The 13852-nt window shown below is 50.0% G+C and overlaps 1 protein-coding gene across 24 annotated transcripts in view; it reads left to right on the top strand.

Annotated features, from left to right (window-relative positions):
* Positions 1-13852, top strand: part of TCF4 (transcription factor 4) — a 104570-nt gene that overhangs the window by 11871 nt on the left and 78847 nt on the right. For 22 of the 24 annotated variants that reach the window (XM_032919662.1, XM_032919663.1, XM_032919661.1 and 19 more), the window contains 2 exons: positions 4708-4769; positions 5842-5938. The exons of the other annotated variants lie outside the window; for them this stretch is intronic. In XM_032919662.1, the coding sequence (XP_032775553.1) occupies positions 4708-4769; positions 5842-5938 (159 nt within the window). The remainder of the gene's footprint in view (positions 1-4707; positions 4770-5841; positions 5939-13852) is intronic. 24 annotated transcript variants of the gene reach the window in all.

Below are 13852 nucleotides of genomic sequence, written 5' to 3'. Positions count from 1 at the left end.
TGGCTTCAGACAACCATTAAGGTCCTATCTGCTCCCTAATGCACTTGGCAGAGGTCCTGATCTGATAGAACTCCTTCCGAGGGGCCTAAAAGCGTCAGGATTAGTGATGGATATTCCTTTTATTCCCTATTAAAGAGCTGAAATCCCATTGCCACGGCCCGAAACTCCAGGAGGACGTGATGTGCTTGGAAGCCCCCTCAGCTTTGGCTTCAGCCTGGTGGCTTCTGGGGGTTCAATCCTTCCTGAGGCACCAGGGATCGTGTTCCCAGGAGGGAAACGCCAATGTGGGGTTGGGAATGGGATCCGGACCCCCCAAAAATAGGGATAATCAGCCCAGTCTGTGGGGTCGTGGTGGTTGGGATGGTTGGTGGTGCTGGCTCATAGGCCACGTTGGACCTGGGCTGGTGGAAGGTGGCCCTGGCTTGGATCTGGATGAGCTTTAAGGTCTCTTCCATCCCAAACCATTCCATGCTTCCCTGAAAACAGGCGGAACCAGGAAAGGGTTAGTGGGAAAAGATGGGATTTGCCACCTCAAGTGCTGGGAGAGCACTTGGATTCCCATCTTTGATCCCGGGATTCATGGTGGGAGCTGTGTCCTTTATGTGTCCCATAGACCCAGGTTCTACCAAGGAGAAGTGACCTTTGGAGCCACCACCTTGAGGCTGTCCAAGGGCACAGGAAGGAGGAGCTTGGTGGAGAACCTTCTGTGTGGTCACCTGAAGACCTCCCAGGTGGTGGTTTAGACCCAGATGCTTGGTCTGCACTTGGGGTTGTAGCATGGACAACTTGGGTCAACCAAGGGCTTAGGCATTGGAGAGCAGCTCATGGGCATGTCCTGCTTGGTGCTGGTCCTCTTGGAGCAGGCCTGTCTTCTCCTGGAAGTGGGAATGTTGCCCCTCTGTCTTGATGGCAAAATGATCCCATCTTAAGGTCTGGAGATAGTTCTTTGCTCGATGCCATCCGTGGGGTGGGAATGGCAGAGACTCCTATGGAGATGTGGGGAGTTCCACAAGGATGTTGCTGTGGAGCAAAGGAATGTCGTAGGAGTCAAGGGAGGAAGCTGGGAGGTTGTCCCCCTTCTCCTTGTCCTCCTTTTCCAGGTGTCCTTCCTTCTCCTCCCTTGTTTTCCCCTTCTCCTCCCTTGTGTCCCCCTCTTTGAGATGATGGAATGACCTCTTGGAGATGAAGACCCTCTTGGTCTTCAGGCTTCACTTGTGCTTGGAGTAACACATGGAGCTGATGATCCTAAAGGTCCCTGATTCCATGAGAGCGGAATGTTGTAGGAGATGGCCTTGGAGCTGCTGGCAGCCTGGGGCGGTGGCACTGAGCAACAGGCAGGTTGCTCCAAGCCCTCCATGGATGGGACATCTCCCACCTCTCTGCTCAACCCATTGCACCCTCATGGTGTCGAACTTCCTGAGATCCCATCTAACTCCTCCCTCTTCCACTTGGAAGCCCAAACTCCTCCTCCCATCCCTCTATTCCCGTTGCCAAAGCCCTTTTCCATGGTTTTTGGAGCCCCTTCAGGCCCTGGCAGCTGCTCTGAGGTGCAGGACCTCTTTAATCCAAGGTGTCCTTCAGGGCTTGGGCCATCCTGCTCCTCAACATCCCTGTTTTGAGGGCCAGGTCTCTCTGAGGGTGGGATGCTGAAGGCATCTAAGAGGCTTTTGGGATGTGACAGAGGTATCCCAGCTACCCCAAACCTTTGCTCCCAAGCGAAAGCAGTGGGAAAAGTAGGGAGGAGCCAGAGGAAAGTGGGCTTCCCGCAGCTCTGCTCCAAGCTGGAGCCGTTGGGAATGTTGCTCCAAGTGCCATGGCAACGCACCCGGAGCTTTCTGCAGCTCCCGGAAGGTATTTTTGGCTCTCCTGACTCACCCACTTGACTGTTGCTGATGGACACGAGCCGTCTCTGCTGCTCTGCTGCTGGTTGCCATCAGGAGGAAGGTCAGGGCTTGGAGCCCCCTGGGCTGCAGGCAGGAAGCTCTTGAGATGTGCTCTCCACACCTCGTGGTGGATACGTGAAGGATCTTCACGTCCCATGGGGGTTCTCACTGCAAACAGCTTGGATATGAGGTAGGACATGGGCTTCTGCTGCTCTTGAGACCAAAGAGGTCTCCAGGGTGGCTTTACCTCAGTGGTGGAGCTTTGCAGATCCCACAGAGCCATAGATACGGCTTGGAAGGGACCTAAAGATCATCCAGTTCCCATAGGGCCACCTTGCACAGGAGCAGTGTGGGGCAGCCCCAGCTTCTCCCTCCAACCCATTCCGATGTCCCACCATCCCCATGGTGAAGAACTTCTTCCCAATAGCCCATCTCAGTGTCCCTTCGGGCAGGTTAAAGCCATTCCCAGGTGTCCCATCCCTATATTCCCGTGTCCCAAGGCCTTCTCCAGCTTTCTTGGAGCCCCTTCAGGTCCTTGGGGGGCACTTAGACCTCCATTGGCAAGGGTTGTGTGTTGGGGATCATGTTGTCCCTTGGAAGCTCCATCTCATCTGAGCTTGGACCAGATGATCATAGGAGCAACGAGGTTGGAGAAGACCTTGAAGATCATCAAGTCCAACCTTGAGGTTCCTTCCTAGGGTTCTGTGACCAACTTGAAGCGTCATCTTGGGTTCTCCACCCCCTTCTTCCTCCTTCCTGCTCCATGGTTGGTGCTCCATAAGGTTATCCCCTTCCAGCCCTGGTGGTGAACAGCATTCCCAAACTATCCACACTGGAGGGAAATGAAGCCGTTAGTGACTCCAGGAGGTGGGAAGGGCCATGTAAGTCCATCTTCTTCTTCCTATCTCCTCCTGCTTCCATTAGACCTTCTACAAACTGCTTCAACACTCACGTTACTCGCTCGGAGGAGGGATGGGAAGGTCACTTTGGCCTTTGAAGCTCCAAGTAAGGTCATGCATGTGCTAGAAGATAGGTGGTGGAGCTCTCTGAAGGTCAATGTGAGGGTGGTGGCCTCCTCCCAAGGGAGGACAATGCAATTCCTTGTCATGGCCATGAAGCTGGAGGCGAGTTGTGGTTTAATGGATGGGACTGAAGGGTCTTGTAGGTGACATTCCATCATCTCCTGCTCCACACATCTCCTCCTCCGAACTATTTGGCTTGTCCAGGACCAACTTGGATCCTCAGAAGCTCCTCAGAGCAGCTTCCAACACCTAAAGGGGCTCCAAGAGACCTGGAGAGGAGCTTTGGATGCGGGAATACAGGGATGGGACGAGGAGTTCGGGCTTCCAAGCGGAAGAGGGAAGAGTTGGATGGGATCTTGGGATGAAGCTCTTCACCCTGAGGGTGGTGGGACATAGGAATGGGTCGAAAGGAGAAGCTGGGGCTGCCCCATCTCTGGTGCAAGGCCAGGTTGGAGCAACCTGGGCTAGTGGAAGGTGGCCCTACGTGGGCCTGGCTGACCACAAGGGCCTTTGCACCCCAAAGCGTGCTGCAGGTATAGGCCCATCTGCCCTCTTTGCTTAAGAGGACACCCTTAAAGCCGTGACCCTTCTTCTCCTGCCAAGCCCAGGAGATCCCTTTAATGAGAAGAGCATTTGCCAATTAGAGGGAATAACTGTCTGAGATTCCTGCTTCCCATCAGCCTCCTTTGATTGGATTAAAGCGCCAGCGATGGATTTACCTGTCACTGTTACTTCATTAAAGCTCCTCCCTGATGTTCTGCAGAGCTGACTTTGAAGGTCAACCACAAAGCAAAGAGGGCCTCAAAGTGGCCCAAACCCCTTGAAGATAAGACCCAAGAGTCATTTCTTCTCCCTGCTGTCCTCACGAGCTCCGTGGTGGTGGAGCACCTTGAGCTTCACATGGGTTTGGATGCCATCAAGGTGCAAGACAAAGGGGGTTGGAGATGATGGAGTGTGAAGGTCACCACTTCGAGAAGTGCTGGGGTTAAGGTGGGACTTGATGGTCCTCAAGGTCTTTTCCAACCCCATGGATTCTATGGTTGTCCTTAGTTCTGCCTAGTTCTTGGCTAGGTAGGGTGATGTCCATGTACCTTGGCGTCCTTCATCCTCTCGTGTAGGTGGGTGACCATAGGATCTTCAGAGATGAGGAATATCCCACCCATGAGGTGTTCCCATCTTTAAGCATCTGATGGTGTCCTCTGTCCTTAGATGGGATATTGGGAAGAAGCTCTTCTCTGTGAGGGTGGTGGGACACTGCAGTGGCTTGGCCAGGAGGTGGGAGATGCCCCATCCCTGGCAGTGGTCAAGGTCAGGTTGGACGGGGCTTGGAGCAACCTGGGCTAGAGGAAGGTGTTCCTGAAGGATCTAGATGAGCTTTAAGGTCCATTCCAACCCAACCATTCCATGATTCCCACCACAGACATCCCAAATGGGTTGTGTGAAGCATCTCCTGTATCTCCCATAAAGCCTTTCCTGCAGCAGAAACCTACCTGAGATGCTGAGAGGTGCCGTCACCCCAAGCACACCTTGCTTTAACTCTTCTCCATCTCCTTTCTCGTGTTCTCTGAGGTCCTCTTGGATTTGGTAGCTCCAACCCAGCTCCTTCTTCCCATCTCAAGCCATTTTGATGGCCCAACCCCATGTTCCTCAGGTTCCTCTTGATTCCTGAATGCCTTCTGGGGCAGAAGGTGCCACCAGCAGTGGAGGCAACAGGAGATGGACATGAACCCTTCGTGTCCCAACTGCTTCTCCAAAGGGCTGGTGACCAGGAGACCTAAAGAACTCTTTCTTTTTGTCCCTAGATGTAGAAGACAGAACTAGCTCAGGGGCCTGGGGGAACACAGGACATCCAAGTCCATCCAGGGTAAGTCTGTCTCATCTTCTGCCTTCACACCACCCTTCCTCCAGGTCTGCAACAGGAGCTTGAGACCTCCTCCCATGGGCAGGAGAAGTTGGTTGGAGCTTCAGGCTTGCTTCTGAGTCCCCTTTTCAACCTTCACACCTGGTTTGGGGTTGAATTTGGGACCTTCTCTGCTGCTTCTAGCAAGGAGTGAGGATAGTCATGACGCTTGGCCCCACCAAGCACCAGTCCCACCACCCAAAGTGGTGGTGATAGAGCAGAGATGCTGTTTCTCCTCCTGCAGGTGGAGGTTTAGGTGTCCCCAAAGCTTAGGAGATGCTCATCCCTATGGGGTGAAGGCCACTCCATGGCCCTGAGCTCCAGCTTGGGAAGCTGGTGATGGGCCACCAGGTCTACCCCATCTAAGAGTGGGATCCCCACCTAAGACTTGGGCCCTCCCTAAGGGTGGAATCCCCACCTGAGAGTGGGATCTCCTCTGGAGAACATGGAGGGGATCCCACCTCAGAGTGGGATCCAGGGAACACACAGAGGGTCCTGCCTAAGAGTTGGGCCCCACCTAAGTATGGGAGCCCCACCTGAGAGTGGGGTCCCCTCTGGAGAACATGGAGAGGACCCCCCTAAGAGTTGGACCCCACCTAAGAGTAGGCTCTCCTCCATGGAGACATGGATCTGCTCTCCAGCATGGTGACATTCCATTGGCTGAGCTGCTCCAGACATGGATTTTGGAGCCCATCTGTAGAGTGATGGGAAGAGCCAGTTTCTCCTTAAAACTGAAGTGGTTTTCCTCTTCTTCCATGTTCTATGGGCAAAAGGGCTTTTAGGCAAAGAATTCCACCTATCCTGGGGTGGAATTCCATGAATTCCATCTCCTCCATTCAGGCTTCTCCCTACACCAACCTCAAATCAGTTATTCATGAACGATGGATCTAAACCAGCTTCCACGTAGGAGAAGCCAATAAAAAGAGGGATATTTCTCCCGGCTGGCTCCAAAAAGCAGGGAAAGAGAGACCTGGAAGTGTTGGGAAGTGCTGTTGGAAGCCCCAAAATGATGGATTTATCCCTAATTTCTCCACAGAACTATGGAGATGGGACTCACTACGAGCACATGGCCAGCAGAGACCTTGGCTCGCACGACAATCTCTCTCCTCCCTTTGTCAACTCCAGGATACAAAGTAAGAAATCCCTATTCCCGACCTTCCTGCTGGGATTAGAAAGTTGGGATAAGTGACGGAGAGATGGAATTCTGAGGGATTCGATGCCTCAGCACCCACTTTTGGCCTTGGATCTACTCAGGAGCTGGGTGGGAAGGTGGCTTGGTCACTAGTGGTGTCCATGAGGGCTTGGGGTTGGGGTTGTTCCATGTCCTCCTGCAGCGAGGTGGCACCAGGTTGGGTGGGTGTTGATCTGCTGGAGGACAACAAGGTCCTCCTGGGTCTGCACAGCTCATGGGGTTCCACCAGGCTCAGTGACCTGCACTTCACATCCACTCCGTGCAACATTCCAGGCTTGGGGAAGAGCACTGGGAAGCTGCCCATGGAAAAGGACCTGGGGGGGGGGTGGTTGAACGTGAGCTTGTGGCCACCAGCACCAGCGTGACCAGCAGGGCAGTGGTGGAAGCACCATCCCCATGGAAGTGCTCAAAGACCATGTAGGTGAGGCCCTCGGTGCTGTGGGTGAGTGGTGGCCTTGGCAGTGCTGCTTGGACTTGATGTCCTCAAAGCTCTTCTCCAACCTGGTTGAGCCCAGGATTCCATGAAGAGGACTTTGGAAGTAGAGGAGGAGTTTGGAGGAGATGCTGAGCACACTAAAGGGGTCAGATAGACCTTGTGAACTTAGAAGGTCCATCAGAGCTGCTTTGAAGTCCTGTTGGGTTCAAGTCAGTAGATAATGGAAAGGTCTTGGTGATGCCCATGCTTGGTCCCTTCTTCTGGAGGTGACAATGAAGTCACCCATTGGTTGGCTTGAAGGCTTCAACCTGGAGCTTGAACTTCAAAACCTCATTCTCCAGTGGGAATACATCCCCAAAAGCATGGAATCACACCATGGTTAAGCTTGGAGAAGACCTTCACATCATCTACTTTGTGGTCATTTCACATTGGGAGTTGTTGGGACATAATGGGATGATGGTGGAGCTTGTAGGGATCCATGAAGGAAACGTGGTTGCAACAGTTGGGAAGATGGGGAGATGCCAGGAAAACCAGGGATATTTCAACATTCCCTCTGGAATTCACCCCCAGGGCATAGGCTGGGTGTGGAGACACCTGGCAAAGAGGGAATGGGGCACTTGGGATGGCAGGAGCTTCCAAGTTTAACATGGAATTGGGGAGTTTAGAACTTCCATGTCTCTCCCTCTTTCTCCAACCTGCCTTTGGGTCATTCCTGACTCTTGGATGTGCCAGTTTTAGGGATAATCCTGGTTTTACTTGGTTTAAGGAGTCCTTGCTCCATAAAACCACGTTTGGAAGCAGCTGGTGAAGGAATTGGCAGGGAATCATGGAATGGCTTGGCCTGGAAGCAACCTTGCTCAGTGCTTTGGGTGGTCCATTGTATCTACCTGGTGGTGCCTTGTGATTGGGTAGGGACCCATGGAATGGGAATCATGGAATGCTTTGGGTTGGGAAGGACCTTCAGATGATGGAGGAACATGTTGTGATGGGTGGCACCCAAAGGGAAGGGTTTGATGATCTGCTGGTTCCTCAGTAGCAACCAAAGGGAAGGGTTTGATGGTCTCTTGGTTCTCCATTGGCACCCAAAGGGTTTGATGGTCTCTTGGTCCCTCAGTAGCACCCAATGGAAAGGGTCTGATGGTCTCTTGGTTCCTCACCCAATGGAAAGGGTCTGATGGTCTCTTGGTTCCTCACCCAACGAAAAAGGTCTGATGGTCTCTTGGTTCCTCACCCAATGGAAAGGGTTGGATGATCTCTTGGTTCCTCAGTGGCCACAGTGGAGACCCCCATGGACTTGAACATGGACTTTGTATCTCCACAGTTGGAGTTTTGAGCTCTTCCAGAGTAAAACAACTACTTAAAGGTAGAGTAAGAGTGGAGTAAAAGGGGTTGGATGGGGCTTGGAGCAACCCCCTCGAGTGGAAGGAACTCAATGAGCTTTAAGGTCCTTCCAACGCAGGTCTCCGTTGGCTTTCAGTAGAGGTAGATCTATCTCCTGGGCTTGCATTGCACGGGTGGAGCTGTGTTCTTGGTCACCTTCTTCAGTGGTGATTCATTGAGGTGGCTGTGTCCCACCAGAAGAAGGACATGGAGCTGGTGGCCCAAGCCCAGAGGAGACCATCAAGGGGCTGAAGAACCTCTGCTCTGGAGCCAAGCTGAGCGAGACATCTCCAGGGCCACCTTAGAGCATCTCCCAGTGCCTAAAGGGGCTCCAAGAAACCTGGAGAAGGCCTTTGACCAACGGAATATAGGGATGGGCCAACTGGGAATGGCTTTATCCTGCCATTAAGGTGGGATATTGGGATGCTCTTCCCTACGAGGATGGTGGGACCTTGAACGGGTTGACCGATGACGCCGTGGCTGCCCCATCCCTGCTTCCTGCTGGAAGATCCAGCGGAGCTTCAACCTCGCCGCGCGCGGCGCGTGGCTCCACCACCATTCCCACCCCACTTCCTCCCTTTAGGAAGCCCTGGGAGCTTCCTCCTCCTCCTCCTCCCCCCCTTTTCCCGGCGTCTTGGCAGCAGCAGGAGCTGCTTATGAAGACGTCAGGCAGGAACCGCGCTCCAGCTGAGCTCCTGAGGGATCTCAGGAGGGTCATTCATGTAGGACCATGTGGATGTGTGTGACAGGCTGTGAAATGGGGCGGTGTTGCGCGGCTGCGCTGCACCTGGGCCCTTCAGCTCTGATTGATTGGCTTGCTCATGTGGAATGCTCCCATCTGCTCCCTGCTGCTATTCCCTCTTTTTCTTTGCCTTTCCCAAACACCATTCCCAGCGGCGGCGGCGGCGGGCGAGAGGATGAACCCGCCTTTGTCAGCGCCATGAGCCACCCTCTCCATCAGCGTGAAGCCATCCCAACGTGACAGCGCGCATCCAGTTCCATCCTAGGATGCTATCCCGGCTTGGATCCCGACTTGGGAAAGCCGGGAATGGGGGTGGGAAGTGCTTTGCCACCATTAGTGACTCTTACGGCAGCGAGGAGGTTTCTTGTAGCGGAGCCAATCCTTAATTAAAAGCGCTGACATCATGGGGTTATAATTAAACGTGGCATTCATTAAGCTGGAATTCCGCTTGTTTTCCATAGTTTCTTTTGGAGCATCAAGACTTGCTCCAATTGGAAGAGCTGCGGCAGGGCCCAAGAGCCCCAAATCTGGCGCGGTGCAGGGGCGAAAATCCATGCGATGGATGGAAGGAGGTGAAATCCATCCTAGGAATTCCAGGAGGGAAAAGCCATCCTATGGATGAAAGGAGGTAGAATCCATCCTAGGAATTCCAGGAGGGAAAAGCCATCCTATGGATGAAAGGAGGTAGAAGCCATCCTAGGAATGAAAGGAGGGAAAATCATCCTAGAAATTCAAGGAGGGAAAATCCATCCTAGGAATTCAAGGAGTAAAATCCTTCTAGGAAATGAAGGATGGAAAACCCATCCTATGGATTCAAGGAGGGAAAATCCATCCTATGAAGTCAAAGAGGTAAAATTCATCCCAGGAATTCAAGGAAGTAAAATCCGTCTCAGGAATTCAAAGAGGTAAAATCCATGCTAGGAATTAAAGGAGGTAAAATCCATCCTAGGAATTCCAGGAGCTAAAATCCATCCTAGGAATTCAAGGAAGTAAATCCATCCTATGGATTCAAGGAGGTAAAATCCATCCTAGGAATTCCAGGAGATAAAACCCATTCTATGGAATAAAGGAGGTAAAACCCATCCTGTGTATTAAAGGAAGTAAAATCCATCCTAGGAATTCAAGTAGGGAAAATCCATCCTATGGAATTCAAAGAGGTAAATTTAATCCTAGGAATTCAAGGAGGGAAAATCTATCCTAGGAATTCAAGGAGGTAAAATCCGTCCTATGAATTCAAGGAGGTAAAATCCATCCCATGGATTAGAGGGAAAATCTATCCTAGGAATTTAAGGAGGTAGACTCCATCCTATGAATTCAAGGAGGTAAAATCCATCTTTGGAATTAAAGGAGGTAGAATCCATCCTAGGAATTCAAGTAGGGAAAATCCATCTAGGAATTCAAAGAGGTAAATTTAATCCTAGGAATTCAAGGAGGGAAAATCCATCTTTGGATTTCAAGGAGTAAAATCCATTCTATGGATTCAAGGAAGTAAAATCCATCTTAGGAATTAGAGGTAAAATCCACTCCATGAATTCAAGGAGGGAAAATCCATCCTAGGATTTCAAGGAAGTAAAATCCATCCTAGGAATTCAAGGTGGGAAAATCCATCCTAGGAATTCAAGGAGGTAAACTCCATCCTATGGATTAAAGGAAGTAGAATCCATTTTAGGAATTCAAGTAGAGAAAATCCATCCTAGAAATTCAAGGAATTAAAATCTATCCTAGGAATTCAAGAAGGGAAAATCCAACCTGTGAATTCAAGGAGGTAAAATCCATCTTTGGAATTCAAGGAAGTAAAATCCATCCTATGAATTCAAGGAGTAAAATCCATCATAGGAATTCTAGGAAATAAAATCCATCCTAGGAATTCAAAGAGGTAAATTTCATCCTAGGAATTCTAGGAGGGAAAATCCATCCTAGGAATTCAAGGAAGTAAAATCAATCCTATGGATTCAAGGAGTAAAATCCATCCTAGGAATTCAAGGAGTAAAATCCATCCTATGGATTCAAGGAGGTAAAATCCATCCTAGGAATTCAAGGAAGTAAAACCCATCCTGTGGATTAGAGGGAAAATCCATCCTAGGAACCACTACAGCTGAGCCCCATCCTTGCACTTCAGTTTGTTGGGCCCGATCACTCCTAAACCACTTCTTGGCCAACTTTTCCGGCCTTCCTAAGGAATTGAAGCCCCGGAGAAGCAACTTTGGGCCATTTTGGAGTGGGCTTGATCCCTCTTTTTCCCCCCTTTCCCAAGTGCTGCTGGGCTCCTGGCATTCTCCTGCCTAATTACGGCCGGGCGCAGCTTCGACAGCTGCATTCATCATCATAAAATGTAATAATTAATGACATTCCAACAAAGCAAAAGATGCAAATGAGGCCTCATTAGCATATTCATCTTCAGCTTTGATAATGCTTTTGCTGACAAGGTTGTAATTAATGGAAATTCATGTCGCAGGCAGGAGATTGGATCGGTTTCATTCCGCTCGCAATTCCCAAATGCGCCAGGGAAGGGGGGGGGAGAGCGCGGCGCCGGTGCCAACTTTGCAGGGATGGGAGAGAGAGAGAGAAAGAGAGAGAGGAAACCACACGCAGCACTAAAAGCACCAGATGTAAATGAATGGGAAGGAGCTGTTAACTCCTTGGATCCCAAGGCCACATGCTCTTCCCGTTCCCGACAGATAAAGAGGGAAAGGGAAGCGGCGCGGTGAGGAGCGTCGGTGTCGTCCTGATATAGTTCTTAGAAGGGGAGTATTGCTGTAAAACTTCTCTTTATCCTTCTTAAAAGGAAAGAATTCCTGTAAAACTTGCCTTCGTTCTTCTCAGAACAGAATTCCTATAAAACTTCCTTTTATTATAGATAAATCCTGAGGAATTCCAAGGAAATCAGGTGTTGCGATGAAGTTTGGAGAAGCATCAATGTCCCAGCGTAGTTCTTAGAAGGGAAGTATTGCCATAAAGCTTCCCTTTATTCTTCTTAAAAGGAAAGAATTCCTATAAGACTTTCCTTCATTCTTAGAAGAAGAACAGAATTCCTATAAAACTCCCTGCCTTTCCCTTTATTATAGCTAAATCCTAAGTAATTCCAGGGAAACGTGGTCCATTTGATGGAGACACCTCAAGGTCTTCCCGAAATAGTTGTTCTCATAAGGAAAGTATTCCTATAGAACTTCCCTCCATTCTTCTCAGAGCAGAATTCCTATAAAACTTCTCTCCATTTTTAGAAGAACAGAATTCCTATGAAACTTTCCTTTATTATAGCTAAATCCTAAGGAATTCCAAGGAAATCAGGTATGGATGCGGTCCGTTTGATGGAGAAGCATCGATGTTGTCCTGACGTAGTTCTTAGAAGGGATGTATTGATACAGAAGTTCCCTTTATTCTTCTTAAAATAATTCCTATAAAACTTCCCTCCAATCTTAAAGAACAGAATTCCTATGAAACTTTCCGATTATAGCTAAATCCTAAGGAATTCCAAGGAAATCAGGTGTTGCAATGGAGTTTGATGGAGAAGCATCGATGTTGTCCCAACATAGTTCTTAGAAGGGAAGTGTTCCTATAGAACTTCCCTTTTTCTTCTTAAAAGGAAAGAATTCCTTTAAAGCTTCCCTCCATTCTTCTCAGAGTAACAAAATTCCTAAAAAACTTTCTCCTTTTCCCTCTTTTACAGCTAAATCCTAAGAAATTCCAGGCATTGATGCATTCCGTTTGATGGAGAAGCATCAGTGTTGTCCCAGCATAGTTCTTAGAAGGGAAGTGTTCCTATAAAACTTCCCTTTATTCTTCTTAAAAGGAAAGAATTCCTTATAAAACTTCCCTCTAATCCTAAAGAGCAGAATTCCTAGAAAACTTCTCTTTATTCTGCCTAAATCCTAAGGAATTCCAAGGAAATCAGGCATCAATGCAGCCCATTCTCTCCCAACCTTATACAGTTCCTCATACATCCAAAGCATCCTCATTCCCAAAGCGATCCATCAGGATCAGCAGGATGGTGGCTTAGCTTAGGGTTCAGGATGTGGCTCCGGCTCTTCCCTGCTCCATAGAGGACATGGATTCACATGGAATGTTGGATGAGGTCTCCAGGAAATAGGGATTTGCTAGCTGGGCGTTCCGCGTTAGCTTGGATTTGGGAAGAGGATGGAGTTGCAGTGGTTAAGTTGACACCCAATGGGATTCTGGTGCTTGGCTGGATGATTCCCACAGGGAATGATCCCAGTGGGTGGAGGTGGGGATCCTGGTTGGGATCCAGTGGCAGCACCTTCATGTTATCATGGAGCTGGAAGGTCCCAATAGATGGGGTCACTGTAGAGAAGGTTGGTGGACATCACGTTGCTTCTGGTGGCTCCATCTAAAGAGCTTCCTGCTGGGGTTGGTGGCTCCTAAATAGCTTCCTGCTGGGATTTGGTGGCTTCTAAAGAGCTTCCTGCTGGGACTGGGTCTTCTTTACCCCAAACCCTGGTCTTTGGGTGGTTTAGTGACTCCATCCCTTGTGTTGGTGGAACAAGATCACATGAAACCATTGCCCGCTTTCAAGGAGGAACCGAGAGGAGAACTTCAACCCAGCTTTAGACCTGGCTTTAAATATAGACCTTCACCGTGGGCTCCAGAGCAGCAGAAGCCCCAACCCCCCCCAACCTGAAACCAAAACCTCAGGCTTTAAATAGAACCTCTTGGTCCTTGGTGGGACCTCGTGGTGGTGCTGATGCTGTTCCACCTAAACTGAGCCTTAACTCGCTTGGGAATTGGATGGTGCCTTGGGAAGGGCCAGGAACCATTGGAATTCTTATGGAGAGCATCCCTTTGAGCTCAGTGGAGCTGCTGGCAGGAGGAAGGTGGGATGGGTTTGCACTTCTAAAGGTTGGAGGTTGGAAGTCCACTTGGGAATGCTCCATCCCTGGAAGTGTTGAAGCCGGCTTGGAGCAACCTGGTCTAGTGGAAGGTGGCCCCTTGGAATTAGGTGAGCTTGAAGGTCCCATTCCAGGAATAAGGAGCCTCTCTGGTAGAACCCATGGATCATGGTGGGTGTCTCCTCCTTCATCCCAGGGCTCCATCCTCTCGTGTGGGGTGCCATTGCTGGTGAGAACCCCTCTCCAAAGCTTTGGGACAGGGATTTGATGGGCTTTTCCTTCACCATCTACTAGAAATTCCCAACATTTCTTAACCAGGAATAAAAATCAAGGAATTCCCTTTCAAGTAACCCAGGCCAGAAGTAAAACCATGGAGGAAACCACGTTGAAGAACCACCTTTTGATGTCTACCGAGCTGGGGAGAGCACGTAGAAGCTTTGGGAAAGGGATCAA

Source organism: Strigops habroptila, chromosome Z (genome assembly GCF_004027225.2).
Source record: "Strigops habroptila isolate Jane chromosome Z, bStrHab1.2.pri, whole genome shotgun sequence".
Classification (NCBI taxonomy): Eukaryota; Metazoa; Chordata; class Aves; order Psittaciformes; family Psittacidae; genus Strigops; species Strigops habroptila.
The sequence above is the reverse complement of the archived record's forward strand: the minus strand, read 5'-3'. Positions and strand labels throughout refer to the sequence as shown.